This window comes from Bos mutus, chromosome 1 (genome assembly GCF_027580195.1).
Source record: "Bos mutus isolate GX-2022 chromosome 1, NWIPB_WYAK_1.1, whole genome shotgun sequence".
In the NCBI taxonomy this organism is placed as follows: Eukaryota; Metazoa; Chordata; class Mammalia; order Artiodactyla; family Bovidae; genus Bos; species Bos mutus.
This window is the reverse complement of record NC_091617.1, coordinates 70029133-70051433: the sequence shown is the minus strand read 5'-3', so window position 1 is coordinate 70051433 and position 22301 is coordinate 70029133. Positions and strand designations below refer to the sequence as shown.

Genomic DNA, 22301 nt, shown 5'->3' with positions numbered 1-22301 from the left:
TTGTTATGGTTAAATAGTACTTGATAATGAGTTTTAAGAAATCATTGAGAAATTATTACTGCTAGAAACATATATATTTAAGATAGGAACTCTTAAATAAAAATAGTTCCAAGATTGAAAAGAATATTTCTTGCTTCTTCTGTATAAAGGGAGGATAGAGAAATAATGCAATATTTAAATTTTATAAGTTTAATAAAATTTAAAATTTGTATAATTTATTCAATAAAATAAAACAATTTATATGTAAAATTCAAGTTAAATTTGAAATTCAATGCAAAGTTTAAATATAGAAGCCTCTCATTTTTACCAAATTCCTTTTCCTAGAGATAATATTGTGATTCTTCAATGTAAATACTGATATGCATAAGTGCATAAATAATATGTGCTAAATCGCTCAGTTGTGTCCAACTCTTTGGGACCCCATGGACTGTAGCCCACCAGGCTCCTCTGTCCATGGGATTCTCCAGGCAAGAATACTGGAGTGGGTTGCCTTGCCCTTCTCCAGGGGAATCTTCCAAATGATATACTGACAGATAATGCTTTAAACAAATAAGTAATTTTTTAACATGTGGTTCTGCATTTTTTTGTTATTTTTTTGTTTTGCTTTTTACTCAGTAGTTCTTAAAGAATTACTCTATATAATGGAAAATGCAGGCTGTTGCGAAGGATGCTTTGAACTTGGGATTGGGGGACTTTCATAGTTTCTATCTGTTCTTACTATCTAATCATCATTTCTTACAGAGTATTGTTCTAGTTACATGCTTGCCGGGCTTGCCATAAGCCAACTTAATGACTGTCACCCATATTGAAGGAATCATTAAATGTCCTTATTTAATGTATATAAAGACCTGGTAATTTAAAAAAAATTTTATATTATAGTTGATTTACAGTTGTGTGTTAGTTTTAGGTGTACAATAAAGTGATTCAGTTATATATAATATACATGTATCTATCCTTTTTCAGATTCTTTTCCCATTTAAGCCCTGGTAAATTTTTTAGGTTTAAGAACATACAGGAAGATAACATTTTGATGATTGCTTTTGAAACTTTATCTGTACAATACTTAAGGATTGGGTTATAGACCCTATTCAACAGTATCAGAAGACATTGGTTCTGTTTATTTCTCTGTAATTATAGGAAAAATTTATACTCTAAAATTAAAATTGTTTTTTGATGTTTATAATTCTACATGTGTGCCACTTACTAAGAAGTAGTTCTTAAATATTATGGTTTAAAATTTACTCAAGTATTGTACTAAAGGGTAGGCAGATCCTTTAAAATAACCTGAATTTGGTATGTGGAGCATGTGTAAGATTCATCTCCATGTGGAATCATCCTCACAATCCTTCTTCCTGTCTTTTTACATAAGTTTGGCCAAGTCTTGGCTGGACCTTAATTTTCTTTTTTATACAACAAAATGTTGGTCTGAAAATGGTTACATTAACTATATATGAACGACTTGAAAGTTTTAAAAATATTTTATTTTTTGGAAGAGGGCACTATTATCAATCTTAGTGTCTTAAAATAAGAAATTCTTACAAAGACATTTTAGAATTGTTAAAAAATTAATGTTTAAGCTTTTGTGTCAATTCTGTTTTTTTCTCCTAAAGCTCCTAAAAGACGACGGCCTGCACGTTCAATATTTGATGGTTTCCGGGATTTTCAAACTGAAACTAGTAGGTATCTATGGATCAGTTTATCATCTCCTTTTCTCTTCCTCCTTCCTTCTGCCTCCATTCTTGTCTTTTTCACCCTCCCCGTCTCCTGCAGATAAAACCACAAGGTGGAAAAGCACCCATACACTCCCCTTCAGGTCAAGATCCTGGTTTGTTCTATATAATTTTTTTCTTAAAAAGAAAAAAATGGGAAAGAGACACGTGTACCCCAGTGTTCATCGCAGCACTGTTTATAATAGCCGGGACATGGAAGCAACCTAGATGTCCATCAGCAGATGAATGGATAAGAAGGCTGTGGTACATATACACAATGGAGTATTACTCAGCCATTAAAAAGAATACATTTGAATCAGTTCTAATGAGGTGGATGAAACTGGAGCCTATTATACAGAGTGAAGTAAGCCAGAAGGAAAAACACCAATACAGTATACTAACGCATATATATGGAATTTAGAAAGATGGTAACGATAACCCTGTATACGAGACAGCAAAAGAGACACTGATGTATAGAACAGGCTTATGGACTCTGTGGGAGAGGGAGAGGGTGGGAAGATTTGGGAGAATGGCATTGAAACATGTGAAATGTCATGTATGAAACGAGATGCCAGTCCAGGTTCAATGCACGAGGCTGGATGCTTGGGGCTGGTGCACTGGGACGACCCAGAGGGATGGTATGGGGAGGGAGGAGGGAGGAGGGTTCAGGATGGGGTTAAAAATTAAGAAATTAATAAAAAATAAAAAAAAGAAAGAAAAAAAAAAAGAAAAAAATGATTAATATTAGGCCTAATAACTTTGAGGATTCATCTTATTTTGAAAAGTAAATTATGAATTCAGTCTGTGATTGTTATTAACTCCCCCTTGCTGCTGCTGCTGCTAAGTTGCTTCAGTCATGTCCAACTCTGTGCGACTCCACAGACGGCAGCCCACCAAGGCTCCTCTGTCCCTGGGATTCTCCAGGCAAGAATACTGGAGTGGGTTGCCATTTCCTTCTCCAGTGCATGCAAGTGAAAAATGAGAGTGAAGTCGCTCAGTCATGTCCAACTCTTCGCAACCCCATGGACTGTAGCCTACCAGGCCCCTCCGTCCATGGGATTTTCCAGGCAAGAGTACTGAAGTGGATTACCATGTCCTTCTCCACCCCCTTGAGCTGAATTATTCTAAATTCTAACCTACTTGATTATAGAAGAATAAGAGAAGTGGATATAATAGAAATCTGATTATTTACGAACTTAATCCATTTCTGAATGAGCACTTAAATGGTGACTATAATAAAATAAAAACTGATTTTCCTCAGGAACCTGATATATGTCAATTAAAGGAATGACTGCAATGAAAATGATTATTACAGGGATTGAAAAATACAAGAAAAAGCCATATTACCCCACGCAGCCACTATTAACATTTTGGCTACAGCTGTTTGAAATAAATTTATGTCTTTCTGTGGGATAAATTAGAACGAGAATCTTGACCATCTACTTTTAGTGGATTTAGTGCTGATTTCGGAGAAGGCAATGGCACCCCACTCCAGTACTCTTGCCTGGAAAATCCCATGGATGGAGAAGCCTGGAAGGCTGCAGTCCATGGGGTCACTGAGGGTTGGACATGACTGAGCGACTTCACTTTCACTTTTCACTTTCATGCACTGGAGAAGGAAATGGCAACCCACTCCAGTGTTCTTGCCTGGAGAATCCTAGGGACGGGGGAGCCTGGTGGGCTGCTGTCTATGGGGTCACACAGAGTCGGACATGACTGAAGTGATGCAGCAGCAGCAGTACTGATTTAGTAATGGAACCCTAAAGAAAAGGACAGATATGTTTGGAGAATATGTGAGGAACTTTTGGACCATATATGATTTTGTAATGATTTATAATGAGTTCATTGAAGCTCAGATAGGTCTTGTAACTTGAGAGAGTGGAATCCAGACTGACTTAAGTCATCCAGGGAATCCTGTACGCTTTGAGGAGCAGATGACTGCGGTAGTCATTATCTCTCACCGGCAGAATCTTTCAAGATTGGGAATGTTGAAACAACTGGAATGTAGCTAGATAAATTAAGGTGACTTTCAAAATTAGATAAATGGAGATGAAAATTTTTTTGTATGCTTAAGTTCATTTTGAGTATGTGAAGGAAATATTTTGAATAGTGACTCTTGGATAATTTTTGCCTTTATCCCTACGTTTGGATAGAGAGCACCAAGTCTTAAGACTTTCTCCCCAACTCACTTTGTATTATTTTTCAGAGTCAGCCTTAGATCTTTGCATTTGAGATCAAGCACATTGTTCATTAGTTCTTGCAATTGATACATTGTTTTAATTGGGAGATTTCATGACTTTTATGGCTAATTGAAACTTTCTTATCCTCCTGTGTTGCAGTTCGGCAAGAACAGGAATTAAGAAATGGAGGAGCGATAGATAAGAAACTAACTACCCTTGCAGATCTGTTCCGGCCACCCATTGATTTGATGCATAAAGGCAGTTTTGAAACAGTAAGTTGTTGGAGATTCTAAACCCAACCTGTGAATCCTTTTGCAGTTTTTAGTGGCATTTTTCTAAGAGCAAAAAAAAGTTTTCAACATATAGAGAAATTGGCGTCTTAATGAGATATCTAGAAAGTTACATATTTGGAAGTGAATTATGATTGTGTTTTTAAAAACATTTTGCCCTTTAACATAACACTTCAGATCAGATCAGATCAGTCGCTCAGTTGTGTCCCACTCTTTGCAACCCCATGAATCACAGCACGCCAGGCCTCCCTGTCCATCACCAACTCCCGGAGTTCATTCAGACTCACGTCCATCAAGTCAGTGATGCCATCCAGCCATCTCATCCTCTGTCGTCCCCTTCTCCTCCTGCCCCCAATCCCTCCCAGCATCAGGGTCTTTTCCAATGAGTCAACTCTTCGCATGACATGGCCAAAGTACTGGAGTTGCAGCTTTAGCATCAGTCCTTCCAAAGAAATCCCAGGACTGATCTCCTTTAGGATGGACTGGTTGGATCTCCTTGCAGTCCAAGGGACTCTCAAGAGTCTTCTCCAACACCACAGTTCAAAAGCATCAATTCTTCGGTGCTCAGCCTTCTTCACAGTCCAACTCTCACATCCATACATGACCACAGGAAAAACCATAGCCTTGACTAGACGAACCTTTGTTGGCAAAGTAATGTCTCTGCTTTTGAATATGCTGTCTAGGTTGGTCATAACTTTCCTTCCAAGGGGTAAGTGTCTTTTAATTTCATGGCTGCAGTCACCATCTGCAGTGATTTTGGAGCCCAGAAAAATAAAGTCTGACACTGTTTCCCCATCTATTTCCCATGAAGTGATGGGACTGGATGCCATGATCTTTGTTTTCTGAATGTTGAGCTTTAAGCCAACTTTTTCACTCTCCACTTTCACTTTCATCAAGAGGCTTTTTAGTTCCTCTTCACTTTCTGCCATAAGGGTCTAAATGAAATACTTAGGTTAAGAAATTTAATTATAAGCTGCTTCTTTCTGCATTCTTTAATTTTCTGAATTGTAAAACCTGACAGTGTTTGGCTGCATGTACAAAATCCAAATAATGGAGGTTTGACCAGATGTGTTTCTTTTTGTTGTGTAAATAAAGTTCAGGGAGTCTGATGTCAATTTATCAGCTCAAAAATGTCAGGTTAGATGTCTCCTCAGATTTCATCTTTCGCTCGTGATCTTTAACATGGCAACTGCCTATCCTTTGTAATAACCATTGACGGAGAATAACATAATATGTAAGAAAGAAAAAGGATCTGAGTTTGTTTTGATGTGCTTTCTATTTTCATTAGCTTCTGTGTTGCTCAGGGGCTTAGTGAAGTAACTCTGAACTTGACTTAATTTGGACACTTTGGCCTCATAAAAAGCAGTTAGTCTGCTGCTTGTTCATTAAGGGAAGATGTGAATCTTTCAATATTGTCATCTGGAATTTGATTCAATTTGTTGTATCACCTTTTATTCTTTGTATTTTGTGACCTATGTTGTTTTCAACTGTATTTTTTCACTGATAATACTCAACTTTATCATTTACAACTCTTTAAATGATATAAATATTTCCAGAAAAAATAGGCATTTCATTATGATTAATGATATATCCATTAGTTTTATAAAAATTAGGGAAGCAATATGCAAAATTAATTTGCTGAAACTTAAGAGAGATGAATGTTAAAAATTAAAGGAATAATGAGGTCGCAAAGATTCAGACACGACTGATCGACTTTCACTTTCTTTGGTTGCTCAGGCAGGACCCATAGGTTTGGATTAGATGTAGATCTGAGCTACAGTTTTACAAGTTTAGAAACTAGACTTTGTTGTTTCTTAGTGTAACTAGAGGTAGACCATAATCAAGGGTTCTGGCTCATGCCTGTGAAGTTCATTCAGTATTTAACAAGGCCTCCTATTGTAAGGCCTTGTTCTAGGGGATGGCGATTATATTTATTGGAATAAAGATTTAACTCCATGTGAGAGACCAGGAAAGAAACAATAGCTTAAAGAAGATAGAGGTCCATGCTTTTAGGATGGTTCTGCCCTATGAAGTTATCAAGAATGCAGCTTTTCCTGTCCTGTTCTGCTGTTCCTTAGGCCTTGCTTGCCCTTGTCTGCATGATTCAAGGTGGCTAACCACCATGTTTGCTTTTCAGTTAGCATGCAGGAGGGAAGTGACTGAGAAGGGTACACCTTTTCCATTTAAAGGAACAACTTATAAGTCACACACATCACTTCTCACATTCCATCAATCAGAACTTAGCAATGTGGCTACACCTAGTTGCAAAGGATACTAGGAAATAAGTATCCAGATGCTTAGCTGAAAGTTGGAGATTCTGTTACTATGGTGAAGGGAAAAATGGGTATTTGTTATCTGTAAGCAGTTTCTGCCATAGGAAGGTAGTGGTAAACAAATTATACTAAGTCCTTTGACATCAAAAAATTTATAGAGGGAGAAACAGACTAAACAAAAACCAAAAACAATATCTATGTAACATATTTAGTATATATACTTATGTTTTATGTATGTTTGACACACAGAAATTTCAGGTTACAGTAGTTGCTAGGAGAAAGTATAAAATAGAGTAAGGGAAAGAGAGAGAGGACTCTTGTTTGGGGACAAAGTGAGGGAATGTAAACCATAGAAGGATCTTAGGAAAGAGTAGAAAAACAGAAAAATCTTTACACTTAAAGATACTAGTGTTGGAAAGAGTTCAGGCATATTTTTGGTACAGCCAAGGAAATTTGTGTAGCTGGAGCTGAGTGAACAAGGCACTTAGGGTAAGTTATCTGACCTCGGCAAGGAAATATTTCTCGTTTTCCTCTTTCCCTCTTAGCATGTAAGTTTCTTCTTTCCCCATTAGCATGAATACAGGGATTTTGTTTTATTTACTGTTCTGTGTCCATGGTGCATAGAAGGGTATCTGGCACACAACTGCCCTCCATAAATTATCTAGTGGTATAATCTAGAGTATATTGTACAGAAAGAATCAGAACAATTTCCATAAAATATTTCTTATTTTCATAACAAATGCATGTTTATTTGTAAAATTGCCATTCAGTTGGACTTTACTGATGTAAAGTAAGTAGAAGTAGAAATAAGTTTCTTCTACTCTTAGAAAAACCAAGAGTACTTTAATTTCCAAAGTACTTGCTATAAATGCAAATAAAAATATTTTAATTAAAATGTAAAGAACTGACTCAGTAACAAAATACATAAGATAAAGTTTTTCTAAATAAACTTTATACATAGCTTATGTTTTTATTCAAATTAGGCAAAAATTAGAGAAAAATTAAAAACCAACAAGGAGGGACTTCCCTGGTGGTCCAGTGGTTAAGACTGCACTGCCAGTGTAGGTGTGGGTTTGATCCCTGCTTGGAGAACTAAGATCCCATATGCCGTGAGGCACAGCCAAAAAAAAGCAACAAGGAAAAATAATAGTTTCCATTTCCATAAGAAAGTACAGTGCATATTTTAGTATATTTCCGTTTCAACTTTATGCATATATATTTGTTGAAATAGATTAATTTTTCCTCTGTATCCTCTTTACATACTTTTCCAACAGTGTAGGAGGGTTCCCTTTTTTATACACCCTCTCCGGCATTTGTTTTTTGTAGATTTATTTATTGATGGCCATTCTGACTGGTGTGAGGTGACACCTCATTGTAGTTTTGATTTTTGATTTGCATTAAAAGTAATTTCCTAACATCTTTCAGTTTCTTTTGCTTGTATAACTCTTCTCCCATTGTAAGCTTTGTGCAGGAAGGGATTTTTTGGTTTGGTAACTGCTATAACTCCAGCATCTATTGCTGTACCTGAAACATGGTAGATACTCAAATATGAATCTGAATGAATGAAAGCATGACTGTGAATAGATGAATTTTTAAAAACAATAGCAGATAGCTCTTATTGTTTTTGAACTCTGCATTTTTAAAATTTTTCATGGGTTTTTTGTTTTGTTTTGTTTTTGGGGGGTTTTTTGGTCAGTGTTGCAGTTAAGGCAGACGTAGTAAATTTACCTTATAGGGATGTGTACTATTTAGTCTGTCCCTCTAAAATGTATTTTCTTTTTTCTCAAATACTTTTCTTCAGTTAAAGCAGTATAATTACTCACTTATCACCCATTTTTTAAATCCACATGCTTGCTATAGGCAAGGGATTAAGTGGAATACTATTACTTCCTAGAAGCAAGGAGTTACTAGATTTTGTATACTTAAAAATAAGCTTTTGACCAGTTAATTGTAGCTTTCTGGCTCATTATAAGGCTACTTCCTTTTAGAACTTGGATTTTCACCTTTGGAATCAGTAACAAATATTATAAAATTATTTTCTCTGGAAGATTTGTATAGAAAAGTAGAATAACATTTTTTTAAGATTGTGTAAACCTGCTTATTAAACAGAAGATAGTCTTACGTTTTCCAATACCTCCGAAATGATATATGTTCTTCAGTTACTATTAATCTGAGTTTTAGCTGATTCTTAAGATTTTCCCATGTCACACTTATTTGGGAAAAAATATATTGTTCCAGGACAAAATGATTTAAAAGCTGTGACTTCCATTTCATTGTTTCTATAAGAGGATTTGAGGTAGCTTTTGCTCATTTGCTTTTCTGCCATGCTTTTCCAGTTTAGTAATATTTCTTGGATCATTGTTGTGATAAGGCAATGTAAGGGGGAAAAAAAGTACACACTCATAATTGATACTTGTGCTGTAAATTGGGGAGTCTTTTGGAGATCATTCTGAAACATCGTTTCATCTATAGTTTCAGTTTTTAAATACACGCCTAGGAAAAGAACCCTGAGAGAAAAAATCCTCAGCAGCTTCTAGTGATTTATAGAGTGAATCTATAAAATGCCATGTGCCTAATAATTGAGATGAATACGATATTTGGAAATGTGTGTAAAATGATGTTGAAAAAATAACATAAACTAATACACACATACTGGTTACAGTTATTAAAAAGAAGAGGTATATTTTTGGATAGGGATTAGTAGAGAAAGCACAATAGAATTGTGCCCTTGTTTATGGAATCTTTTTCAGGTAAAGAGGTTTACATGTTTACCAGTGCAATAAAAATCCAGCCACTCTAATAAATAACAATGGATAAAAGGAAAACAATTCATTTAAATTTGAAAAATGCTTGCAAATGGACTCTATAATTACACATATCTATATACGTGTATATATAAGCAGTTTATACACAGAAAACTCTAGGCGTCATACTTGAGGGGAAAAACTTAGTATTTATATGGAAAGAAGATAACTTCTGAATTCTGAAACACACCTGTTACCAAGTAGGAACTGTTTCTAATAATTGTTATGTAACTTTATTCTTATAGGCCAAAGAGTGTGGCCAGATGCAAAACAAGTGGCTGATGATAAACATTCAAAATGTACAAGACTTTGCATGCCAGTGCCTCAACCGTGACGTATGGAGCAATGAAGCTGTGAAGAATATTATCCGGGAACATTTCATTTTCTGGCAGGTGGGAGAGTTAATCAGACATTTTATAGCATTTTACTTTGGTAGTATGTGGTTTCTAGGAGGAGGAAGTAGGTTATAAGGTGAAAAAAAATAGCTGAATTAAATTATTACATATGAAAACATAGAGCCACCCATAATGGCTAAGATAGTAAAGACAAAAGAAAATTAGAGCATCAGTGAAGAGAAGGAGGAAAAAACAGAACCAAACCAAAAAAAAAAAAAAAGAACCAAGCCATATAACCATATAGTACACATACTTCAGAAGAATTTTAACATCATTTTTTAAGCATCTTGAAAAGAGTGTATAGCTATACTGTTTAACAGAAATGTAATATGATTAAAATTTTATTGTAGCCACATTTTTAAAAGTCGAAAGAAACAGGTGATTGATTTTAATGTATTTTAAAAATCAGTATCTGTAATATAAAACTAATGTTAAAATATTGATAGAGGCATTTGGGTTGTGGGGTTTGTTTTTTTTTGCGGGGGGAGTGTTAAGCTTTCAGGATCTGGTATGTATTTTACATTTATAGTATAGCAGTTAGGATTAGTCACATTTCAAATGTTTCAGTAGCACATATTCTGGGGGCTACTATAATTGATAGTGCAGATGTAGAAGATTTGAAGGAATTGAGAAACCTTTGTTTAATATGTTGATTTTAGCCTGAGTTTGGTAATCTTTAACTGTATGTCCTTAAATTTGTCACTTAGTCTTTCTGGCTCTGGTTTCTTTTTATATAAATTACCATGCTAACAGTAGGTGATCTTGCTCCAGTTTTTTATATTATGGAAAATTATAGGGAAAAACTCCCATAGTCCAGTGGTTAGGACTCTGAGACTTCCACTGGGGACACGGGTTCAATCTCTGGTCAGGGAACTAAGATCCTGCATGCTGTGCAATGCAGCAAAAAAAAAAATTTATAAAAAATAAAAACTTATGAATTAATTTTTCCCCACTCTAAGATATGCTGTTAATGTTAGTAATTTGCCAGGTCATTCTTTACAGGCCCCTGAATTCTGTAAGTTTTTTTCTGAACAGTAACCTTTTATTCAACAACTATTGATTGAGTACCTGTTTGCCTAGCAGTATGCTGGGCACTTGAGTTGATAATCTTAACATATTGTGATTTATTAAGATGTATGTAGTTGAGAGTCAGAAGTGACATAGAGGGACAGGTGACTTGAAAAGGAAGAACTGGGTCAAGGAGGAAGGATGGATTGCTGTATTTATGTAAGAGTCAGAAGTGACTCTGAAGACAGGAAGTGAAGAGTTCACATTAGGTGACCTTCATTTTCTCTGTAGGCAGAGAAAGGTGTTTTTGGAGAATTAATAGCTGTTGGTATATAACAAGGTACTTTTTTAAGAGGCTGATTTTTTTTTAAATATGTATCAATGACTTAACAGGTCTATCACGACAGTGAGGAAGGTCAGAGATACATACAGTTTTATAAGCTAGGGGATTTCCCCTATGTTTCCATCTTGGATCCACGGACAGGTAAGGTGTATTTCAGCTTACGGCCTTTAACTTATTGTGTATCTTTCAATTACCTAAATAATCTTCAATTTTATCTTGGATCCAGTTTCAAGATTGTCTGTAGTAATATATATGAAAGGTTCTTGTTCATGTGCCTCAGAATTACTTAAAAATCTATTGATGTGTGTATTTAGGGAGTTTGTTAGGAAACAACTTTGGGAGATGGTAGTATTTTAAATTTGCAGTTCTGTTCTTTCAAAGAATAACAGTTTATCTTACCATTTTTAAGGATCCCCTTAGGTCATTTATTTAAGATTATTCCGATACTCATTGTAATCCCACCAGAGAAGCAGAGGGTAGAGCTAGTTTCATTATTAACTGATTGAGTTTTGTATATGTATTGGTTTGTCTGAATCTCCTCTTCCTAAATAGCAATAAATGATACCAGCAGATGGCGTAGTTGTTGTATCATGAAGGCTGGGAATTTCTTAGGTTCGTTATAATTAATGTATCTTCTAGGTTATGAAGACACTGTAACTTAAGTGGTGATGGGTGGGTATATGTTCCCAGTAAATTTTAATTGTGGTATGCTGAAAGAAATACTTAGTGAGAATTCAGAAAGAACGTTGCTTTTATTATATTTCTATATCCTGGTTTTTAATCTTTAGGTCAGAAGCTTGTAGAGTGGCACCAGTTAGATGTATCTTCTTTCTTGGACCAAGTAACGGGATTTCTGGGTGAACATGGGCAATTGGATGGACTTTCTAGCAGTCCCCCCAAAAAATGTGCCCGTTCAGTAAGTATGACTGAGAAGTGGTGATGGGCAATTAAATATAATTGTATAAAAGTGCCTTGTGTAAAATGTTTGAGGTTAAGATGGTAAAGATAATAATGTAAGTGGCAGACAGTTAAAATACGTGGCTGTACAACATCTTACGTTTTGATAGTTTCCCACATAAGGGTTCTTTCTTCTCAGTGAAACTGCAAGATTCATATTTCCAGTCTCACTTGTTGCCAGGGTCAGGCATGGGACCTAAGGCCTGGATTTAGAACTGGACAATGTGAATGTTACCTGTGAGCCCAGTAACAGAGAAACCCACTTTTTGAGAGGCAGTACTGTTCGGACTTTTGGAATCCAGGTCTAAGCAGCAGCAGAAATGATATTTTTGCTAGAACATCTCTCATGGTGTAGTTGGGCATTATTTCTGATTACATAGCTTTAGGCCCTAGCTCTCAGGCCCACCTAAAGATTATTTCTATATTTAATTCTATAATATGCTATTACTAGGCTGACCTACTTGATAATTGATAGCAAAATTAGTTTTAAGTAAGAGACCTTCAAAGTTGTGGGAATCTCTCATTGATTATGGGAACTATTTGGGTTTGATAGCAGTGAGGATGGAATTAATTATAGAGGATCTGACTTTAGTAGTCTAGTACCATGCAGTAATGAAACAGTTCCTTAAATTACTACCGAAAATAAAGTGCACATTTAAGGAGAGGCTGTGAGTACTTGCCAAGGGTTTGAATACAATTCATTTTTCCTCCTCCATTACTCATGAATTTTACTTAAGTAGAATTCTTTTTTAAGACATTAAAAAATCCAGGAAGTTTCTATGATTTCCCTGAGAGGGTTTTCTCATCTTTTGCAATCATAGGCTGAAATTGTCAAAATCCGGAGCCTGAGCTTTCAAGTTGCTGAATTACAACATAAATTTGGTTTAATATTTCACCAGATGTCTTATAAAAGTTAAGGAACTTGGTAGGGAAAAGAGTGGGGCCATAAAATTGGATAATTACATAGGGCTTATTTGGGTGAGTAGTACCTCAGACCCCACTTATGAACTAAATAATTCTCTGACTTAAATTCTGATCAACTCTGTACAAGAGAAACTGCAACATAAACTAGCTTAAACAAGGAAGACATCTTTTCTCAATAAGTTCAGAGGGAAGCAATCTAGGACTTGACTGCTGTGGATGTCATCAAGGAACCAGGCTCCTTCTCTTTTTTTCCCCCCACTTCCATCCTTAGTCTTGGCTTTTGTCCTCATGGTTATGGTATAGATGCTGTGCTCCCAATATCACAGTCTAATGGAGAAGGAGAAAAGAGGTGATATCTTTATTACAAAGGTAAAGAGCCACAGATGAAGATTTCTGCTTATTTTAGCTGGACACAGTTGCTTGTACAAACACAGTTGAGGTACCTTTTAATAAGGAAGCAAAGATCCTAATTGTGCCTGTAAAAGGAAGCATGCCTCACTAAAAAATTCTATTTACCAGTTTATCTTGCAGCTAAAAAAAATTGTGGAATGGAACTAAAGCATCACTTACAGAGAAAGTAAATAACTAAATGCCTGTATTAAAAAAGAAAGCCTCAAATTAATGACTTAATTTTCCATCTTAAATGAAATGAAAAAGGACCCACACAGAAAAAAATTAAATCAAACCCAAACTACGCAGAAAGAAAAGGGGAAAGAACAAAGATCAACCAGTAACTTAGAAAACAAAAGAAAAAAGTAAATGAAACCAGAAGCTTGTTTTTTAGAAAGTCAATAAAATTGGTAAGCCTCTAGTCAGATGGTGAGGGGAAAAAAGCCACAAATTACCAATTACAGGATTGGGAGAGGAGCCATCATATAGATATTACAGTTATTGAAGAAATAATAAGTAATACAGTGAATAACTTTATGTCAAATACTTGACCCTTTAGGTAAAAAGGACAAATTCCTAGAAAGACATAACCTACTAAAGCTCATTAAAGGAAAAACAGATACCCGAATAGTCCTATTAATATATCTGTTAATTAAATTGAATTTGTAGTTTAAAACTTCCCACAAAGAAAACTGTGCCCAGGTGGCTTCCCTGGTAAATGTCTTTAATTTTTAAGGAAGAAATAATGCTAATTCTACACAAACTCTTCCAAGAAACCAAAGGGGAAGAAATACTGCCTAGTTCATTGTGAGGCCAGCATTAACTTGCTATCAAAACCAAAACCAAAAACTGAGCTTTGTTTTACAAGGAAAACAAAAGACAAAGAAATTAAACCAATAACCCTCATTAACAGAGATAAAAAATTCTTGACAAAATTTTCATAAATCAGACTCAACAGTTTATAAAAAAGCAGTGTATCCTGACCAAATGGGTTTTAGCTCAGGAATTCAAGGTTGGTTTAATGTTAGACAACCAACCAATGGAATTCACTAAATAAGAAAACCATATTATCTGCCTCAAGTACAAAGTTAAATAGAAGTCAGATCTAGTAAGTAAGGAATCAGAGGAGAATGAATGTTGGATAGGAAGCCAGCAGTATCTACTATGGTGGGAGTCTTTAAAATCAAGCTGCATGCTGTGTAATATCATTATTATAAACCTACAGTTCACTTAAGCCATTGATGGTCACATGGGTACATCTACTTGCCTTTTTTATTTATTTACATGTATATTTGGTGCTCAATTAGCCTTAAGTTACCTTAAAATTTGGCTCTGTCCATGGGATTTTCCAGGCAAGAATACAGGAGTGGGTTGCCATTTCCTTCTCCAGGGGATCTTCCCGACCCAGGGATCGAACCCAGGTCTCCTGCATTGCAGGCAGATGCTTTACCCTCTAAGCCACCAGGGAAGTCCAATTTATATATATATATTTTTGGTGCTCAATTAGTCTTAAGTTGCCTTAAAATTTAAAAAAAAAAAAAATTTTTTTTTATGTTATTGGCAGATAGGGTAAGCCAAATTGAAGCTCCTTTAGTTTTTTGTTAACAACCTGAACTTTTTATTGTGGAAAATTTTAGAATAGAAGGAGTTTATTGAGCCTCTATGTGTCCATTAACTAATTTCAGTCATTAACAACTTGTGGTGAGTCTTGTTTCAGCTATACCCCGTCCTTTGAAGCAAATTATTTTGAAGCAAATCTCAGAATTCATTGTTTTATTTATTAATTCTTTGGCATGTATCTTTAAAAGATAAGAGATTTTTTATTTTTAGAAATAATCACAGTATCCCTAAAACACCTGCAAAAAATTAGCTGTAGTTCCTTTATATCATAAAATATCCAGTGTTCAGCTTTTGACTATCATAAAAAATCTTTTTGTATAGTTTGGATTCACTCTAGTAATGCCTGTTTTGTGACTCAACAAGTTTAGTGAAATCTGTGACAGTAGGACTTTTCCATGGGGAGAACTATTGAAAGTTGCTTTTCGTGGTCACAATGAAAACCTTCATTGAAATTAAGTTTGAAAAAATGTACTTATTTTTTCATATTTTTTATACAGTGTTTTGTTTTGAATGTTAAAGATCTGTTAGATTTTTTTTGTAAAATGATCATTACTCAGTTATTTATTTACTGATAGCCTTCTGTGTGCCAAAGCTGTGCTGGTTAGTGAGCAAGATAGACATCTTTCTTTGTGCTTAGTCATGTTAAAGACTAATGTTTTGACTTTTATATTTAAAACCTTAATTCATGTCTTGTTCTGGGCAAGGAATAAATTGTTTTTGATTTCCCCCACCCCACATCCTGCCAAGTCCTGTGCTTGTAATCATAGTGCCAGATAGTGTGACAGTTTTTATTTTTGTGTTTAAAATGCCATTCCAACTTGGCTGTTTAAGACAAAGTTGTTGCCCTCAAATAGCTTAAAATTTAGAAGAAGAGATACATCCAGCAGACAATAATAATGGCAAGCTGACTGTTTGATTTCCCATGCCCTATTTGACTTGATTACTTTTTTGGTTTAACTGTTTTCTTTTTCTTTCTACCCATGTTGTATGACTGCATCTTGCAGGAGAGCCTTATAGATGCAAGTGAAGACAGTCAGCTAGAAGCTGCCATCAGAGCCTCCTTACAAGAGACACATTTTGATTCCACACAGACAAAACAGGATAGTCGCTCAGATGAAGAATCTGAATCTGAACTTTTTTCTGGCAGTGAGGAGTTCATATCTGTTTGTGGCTCTGATGAAGAGGAGGAGATAGAGAATCTTGCCAAGTCTAGAAAGTCTCCCCACAAAGATTTGGGGCATAGAAAAGAGGAGAACAGAAGATCAATGACTGAGCCCCCTGCCAGAACTGAGCCTGGAACAGCCACAAACCACCAAGGATTGCCAGTCATGGATTCAGAAATATTGGAGATGTCACCTGAAAAATCAGATGGAATAGTGGAGGGCATTGATGTAAATGGTGGGTCACATTTTAAACTTCCTTTACTTAAAATTTTAATATTACTGAAGAGAATTATTTGTTTAAATTAGTGTTCTGTCATATAGCTATATATATTTTTTTAACCTTTTCTTTAGGACCAAAAGCACAGCTGATGTTGCGGTATCCAGATGGAAAAAGGGAACAAATCACTCTTCCAGAGCAAGCTAAACTACTAGTAAGTATATCTAGTTTACTTGAAGCAGAAAAACTAATTGGTGTAATTAGCTTGATGATTCTTTGATATGGGTATTAGTTAGGTATGACCTCTAACTGGAAACTTCACTGTGGTGAATCTTTAATTCTCACTGCTTTATTTCCTTCCCACCTTATCTTGGGCAACTTGCATAGTCTGTTCTAGTCAAGGCTTCTCTGTTCCACAGCTGCTTGCAGTAGAAACCCAACTGAAATTATTGCCTGGAAAAGGAGTGAGGTTTAGTTAAAGACTATAGTGGGGCCTCCTGGATTTCCTAGTAGCTGGAATTGCAAAGTAGTTAAGAAACATGACTGTTTTCTATGTGTTTCTCTTGTGGGGCCTGTTGAGTGTCCCCCTTGTGATTCTCTGCTTCATACCATCCTTCTCTCTGTATTCTGATGACTGTTTGGAAAACAGCTTGTACATAATCTGTAATAGAGAGCTTTGAGAGCTTTTCCTCTAGAGTCCATAGCTGATAAGCCTTTCTTTTGTGTTTATCAACTCCTGGAAAAGAGAATGAATCTGACTTGTTTAGATTAGCCTATGAATGAATCCTCCTTGGGTCAAGTGTTTATACCTGGCCATTGCTGTGGCTGAAAATAATTAGACTCTTAAAGACTGTGACGAATGCAGGCAGGCTCTAGCCTCTGGTGTTAATACCTAGAAAGTCTCCTAGTCTAGTAAGAGGAAAGGAATGGGAGATGAAACAATGAATAGAAGTATAAACCACTTTTTTGAGAAGATTGGTTTTGAATCTAGAGTGAGGAGTGAGCAGCAATCTGAGGGGAAAAGATGATTGAAGGAGAGACTAAGCATGTTTAAGTCTGATAGGAAGCATCTGTAGAAAAGATGTTGAAGATACATGTAAAAAAGTGGTTTGTGGTGGTGGCATGGCTTCTGAGAAGGCAAGAAAGGATTCAGTGCACAACTGACAAGATAGGATGAAAAATGTATCTTCCCTGATAAACAGAAGGAAGGAAAACTAAAGAAGTGTTTAAAAATGAGGATAATAATTTTATAAACAGAAATTAGGTTTGTTTATTGGTGAGACAGTAATAACCCTGAACATTTCAATGTCATTTGCTGGCTATTAATTATTGAGTACAGGTTTATTATCTCCCCATGCAAAGTGTTATATCACCATTTCTACAAGAGTAAGCTTCAGTTTTTATAACTTAAACTTACATCTTATCTGATATAAAAATGAATATTATATTTTTAAATTACTCATTATGTTCTGTCTTTTGTTCCCATTTAACAACTTTGTCTTTTCTCTTGTTTTTCATAGGCTTTGGTGAAGCATGTCCAGTCTAAAGGATATCCAAATGAACGTTTTGAACTTCTCACCAATTTCCCTCGGAGGAAACTCTCTCATCTGGACTATGATATTACATTACAGGAGGCAGGCCTTTGTCCTCAAGAGACTGTCTTTGTACAGGAAAGAAATTAACATCATGGCCTGACCTCTCTCAGCTTACCCCTTTTTTTCCCTTTTTCTGTGAGATACCATGTCACTGAGTATGCATTTTGGCTCATAGGACCATAGAGCCAAAGTTGGGCAAGCAAGTCACCTGCCTTCTCTGCTGTTTCTTGTTCTCTCCTGTAATCAGCCTCACCTCCCCTCCTTTTTTTTCCTCCTTTCCCATTTACTTCTTTTTCCTACTTTTCTCTCTCTTTCTTACCTAATCTGGTGACCAAATGGAAGTGTTAGGATAAGACCTCCTAGTACTGGCAGCAGGAAATGTGTGTTCCAATAAGTGGTCTCTTACACAGCAGTTTTAGGGGATCAAATGAAATGTTACTCCTCAGACGCCTTTGGTAAAGGAATGGCCAGATTCAGAAGAAGAACAGCCTCTCTGTTTTGTAAGCCCTTTTTTAGTAGGGAGAAGAAATTCTCTAACACATGTTTTGTTTTGTTGTTCATGTAGGAAATACCACGTAACAAAGTGCCCAGGCTTTTGTTTACATGGAAAAAGCATCCTTTATAATTACTGCTCATTATAATTAATATTTTTCTCAAAGAACTGCCATCTAGAACTATTTCCATGATATGTGTTACTGACAGAAAGAGTGTTAAATTAGGGTGAGTAGCATGGAGTAGCTTTCAATATCCTAGCCTGAGACAGCTTTCTTCGTTATTACTCTATAAACTATCTTGATCCTGCTAATCTTGGAATGGACATTTTGTGAGCACGTTGTGGTGACTAGAATAGGAAGGTACTTGCCAGTACAGCATATTAGTTCCTTTGGCCCTTCCATTGTTTGGGTCCACAAGTGATCTATAGGAAGGCAGCTGTTCAGTAATCATGAGTACAATGGCTTGTAGTTGTAACCACTATGGTTATTGATTGTCCTATGTGCTTTAAGGCATACTTAATGTATGCCCTGGGGGAAAAAGAAGAAGATGAAGCTGAGAGTTGCTAACCATGTTCCTTTGGTTAGAAATAATGATTTATCTTTTACCCTTGGTTGGAACTGTCTCTGAAAGGCTCTGGTGATTAAATGAGCTTAATTCCTCATGCAGTTTTTTACAAAAGGTATCAGAACTGAAAACTTAGCTCTAAGGGGAGGACCTTTAAAATCAGTTCATAAGACAACATTTAGTAACGGAAGTGGGGAAGATTACCTATAATTTTCAGGTGTGAGTTTTTTCTGCCAACAAAAGCCACATTCAAATTGTAGTTGGTGAGTGCTTTTTTCAGTATTATTTAGAAGAGGTCATCTTGAATCTATATAATGCAATTAGACTTACCAACTTCACATTATGCTCAATTCTTATTTTGAGCTTTAGAGTCCTCTGAACAGGTAGTAGTAATTCTGGTGGCAAAATCAGAACTTTAACTTGTTATAAAATCATAATACAGAGTGAACCTATTTTGTTGATTGGGATTTAGATTGATTGATTCTTCTACTTGAGGAACATAAATTGCTATTACTCAGAGACCTTTAGGTTCCCATCTACTTTAAGATCACTCTCTTGGCAACTGGGGGATTTTTTTAAAAAAAGATGCTTGTGTGTTGCTAGTACACAATTAGAGAATACGGTTTCTAATGGTTGGACTTTGAGGGACCCTCCCTAAAGAATGAGTTATGTATGTCCTCAAGGAAATCATGGAAAATTCTGTTTATTCTTCAGTGAGTCCTTTTGAATTAATGTTCTTACATTTTTTTCTAAGTCTGTGTAAGTGCTTATGTATAAGTATATAATTGTATAAATATTTATAAATATATTTATATAATTACAATTTCATTTATACCTTGAGTCAAAGTTCTCTCTTTAGATTGGTGACTGAGTAATACCACTTTGGTGTATTTTCATAGGCTCTCGAGGCTAACTAGCAGCTTCTGATTTATTGAGGAAGCATGGTTTTCATGTTAATTCCTCAATTGTTTCTCTGAACTTGGATAATATACTTGCTATCTGAAGAACAGAGCTATATACAAAGGTGTATTAGAGGGTAAAAAAAACTATTGGTCATAGACAAGGTCAAAAATCTAAAAATTCAGGGAGGCACAGGGTAAGAGGTGAGGTTATGCTCAGCTTTGGTGCTGTGATGGCACCTATCTCCACTCTCAGCAGAGTCACAGCTAAAGTCCAAATCTGTTAAAAATATGAAGTCAAGAATTTTCCCCATAGGATTCTGTTTCATTCTTTTACCTAGTAGTTTCTCTTTGTAAAACATATCTAGAAAACTTAAAAGACAACATGTTCATTAATGATAAGATGTAGTTCTTTCTGATAAGCTCAGCTCTGGCATATCCATGTATAAGAAACCAAAGTAACTTTCTCAACTTTGATTACTATGAGATGACCACATCAAAGTGATATAAGTAAGCATATCAAAGAGATGGAGAATGAGATATTGATCCAACTTAAATAAAACAGGGGTTTTTAGAGTACAAGATGTAGAGGATTTTATTTTGAGGCAGGAGTGTAATTATCCTGGGTTTGGTATATAGGCCCACAAGGAAGGCATTATGAATTGTACACAGGAAGAGTACGGATTGTGCTTTGTTCAAGAACTTAATACACTTTATTAGTAAGTCTTATTTCCTCTGCAAATTCCTTACCTCTTTGGAGGAGAGGTTTTATTGAATAGATAAAATGAAGTTAGTGAGATTAGATAAAAATAGTCACTCCTCATAGGTATTGGAAACAGCTTGAAAGAGACCTTAAAAGGTAGGAAGGAAAAGAACAGGATAGACTTTGATGAGAATAAATGACAGAAGACAAATACAGGGAGATGAAATGAAAATTAGTAGGGAGGAAAGTAACAGGAAATCATTTGAATTTGATTTATGAAGGGACCAGAGAAGAGAATAGCCAAATGGGGGAAGAACAGGAAAGTAATTTTGAGTAACTAACAAGTACTAAGTACTTCATGTGCATTTTCTTCTTATCTTCCTAAGGACTCCACAAAATGCATATTTTCCCCATTTTACAGATAAGGAAGAAAATTGAAGTTCAGAGAACTTGTTCAGGATGTCACAGCTAGTAAGTGGCAAAATCAGAGTTGGCATTCATGCTTTTTTTCACTCCCGTGCTGTGGTCTCCTACAACAGGAATCAATTTGTTCAAAAGGTTATCTTCTCATTGTTTGGCTCCGTAAGTTATTTGGTTTTGTTTCCTTAAAGCTCGTGAGATTTGTACTATGCCTAGATAGTCTTATTTACACCATTATTTTCAGTGGGTGATTACTAATTGTTTTTTAAAAATGATGCACTGATGAAAATGTGAAAGGAAAATAACTGTGGCACTATTTGCCAAGAAAAAAATGGATGAAAAAGAATTTTATCAACTTTTTTTTTTACCATTTTTCAGAAAAGATACAATTATCTTTTCTATATCCCGTCTATATTAGATTGTTGTACATTCTGTGTGTGTATTTTCAAATCATCTATAAAATTCTACTTCCTTTACTCTGTAAGTTAACAGTTATTTGAGTCCTTAATCAAAGTTGGAAAAATCTTAAATCTAAGATCTGCTTCCTGCCTGTTTTATCCAGTTGGAGAGACACACTACACATGAGATAATAGAACATGTAAACGCTTACTTTCCTGAGTCTGAACCATAATTACAATAGAAGTTTAGAAAAGGTAAAAAATAGTGTAAGTTTTATTTAGGGAAATAAAACTGAAAAGTGGCAAACACTTGCTCACATTTTCTTTTGATTCCCCTATATTCTTTAGTACCAGCTTTTGAAACTGCTAGATTTAGGGTGTGACACATAACAATAAGGCATAACTAGGAAAGAAGTATTGATCCCAGGATTAAAGATTTAAGCTAGCAGGGATCTCATTTGGACATTTAGGAAAATACCAGAGGGAGCCACTTGCTACTGGAAAGGGAAGATTTAATTTCTCTTTCTGGGTACACATTAAATGTATTATATATTATATGCAGAAGGGGTACTATATGTAGGTATAAAGTATACTTGGGTTACGTCTCTGCCTCTAATTAACAGAAAATTGGACTAGATCAATAGTTCTTAGTCTGTTCAAGTAAAAGGGCTTGTAACGTTAAAATCCAGCAGTGGTGGGGAGTTATAGGGTTAAGTATTAAAATCCTTAATTCCTTAGGTGGAGAAAATGTAAGTGTGCATGTGGAATTGCAGACCCTTTCCAGAGACTCTGGGAACCCACAGATTGTAGACCACTGAATTATATTATCTCTGAATCCTCTCCACTCCAAAATTTAATGCTCTGAGTCTCCTCCTTTTATTTTATATATTAATCCCTAGAGTAATTAAAAGCATTCTTGTTAATCAGTTCTTGCTTTTTTCCCTGTGTCCAGGT

At 35.5% G+C, this 22301-nt stretch overlaps 1 protein-coding gene across 1 annotated transcript in view; it reads left to right on the top strand.

Annotated features, from left to right (window-relative positions):
* The window catches only part of UBXN7 (UBX domain protein 7), a 53671-nt gene extending 33912 nt beyond the window's left edge, over positions 1-19759 (top strand). The window contains exons 4-11 of the mRNA XM_005897811.3: positions 1611-1676; positions 4049-4161; positions 9502-9648; positions 11053-11143; positions 11791-11918; positions 15898-16291; positions 16408-16487; positions 17794-19759. Of these exons, the coding sequence (XP_005897873.3) occupies positions 1611-1676; positions 4049-4161; positions 9502-9648; positions 11053-11143; positions 11791-11918; positions 15898-16291; positions 16408-16487; positions 17794-17955 (1181 nt within the window). The 3' untranslated portion in view covers positions 17956-19759. The remainder of the gene's footprint in view (positions 1-1610; positions 1677-4048; positions 4162-9501; positions 9649-11052; positions 11144-11790; positions 11919-15897; positions 16292-16407; positions 16488-17793) is intronic.
* The last annotated feature ends 2542 nt before the right edge of the window (positions 19760-22301 follow it).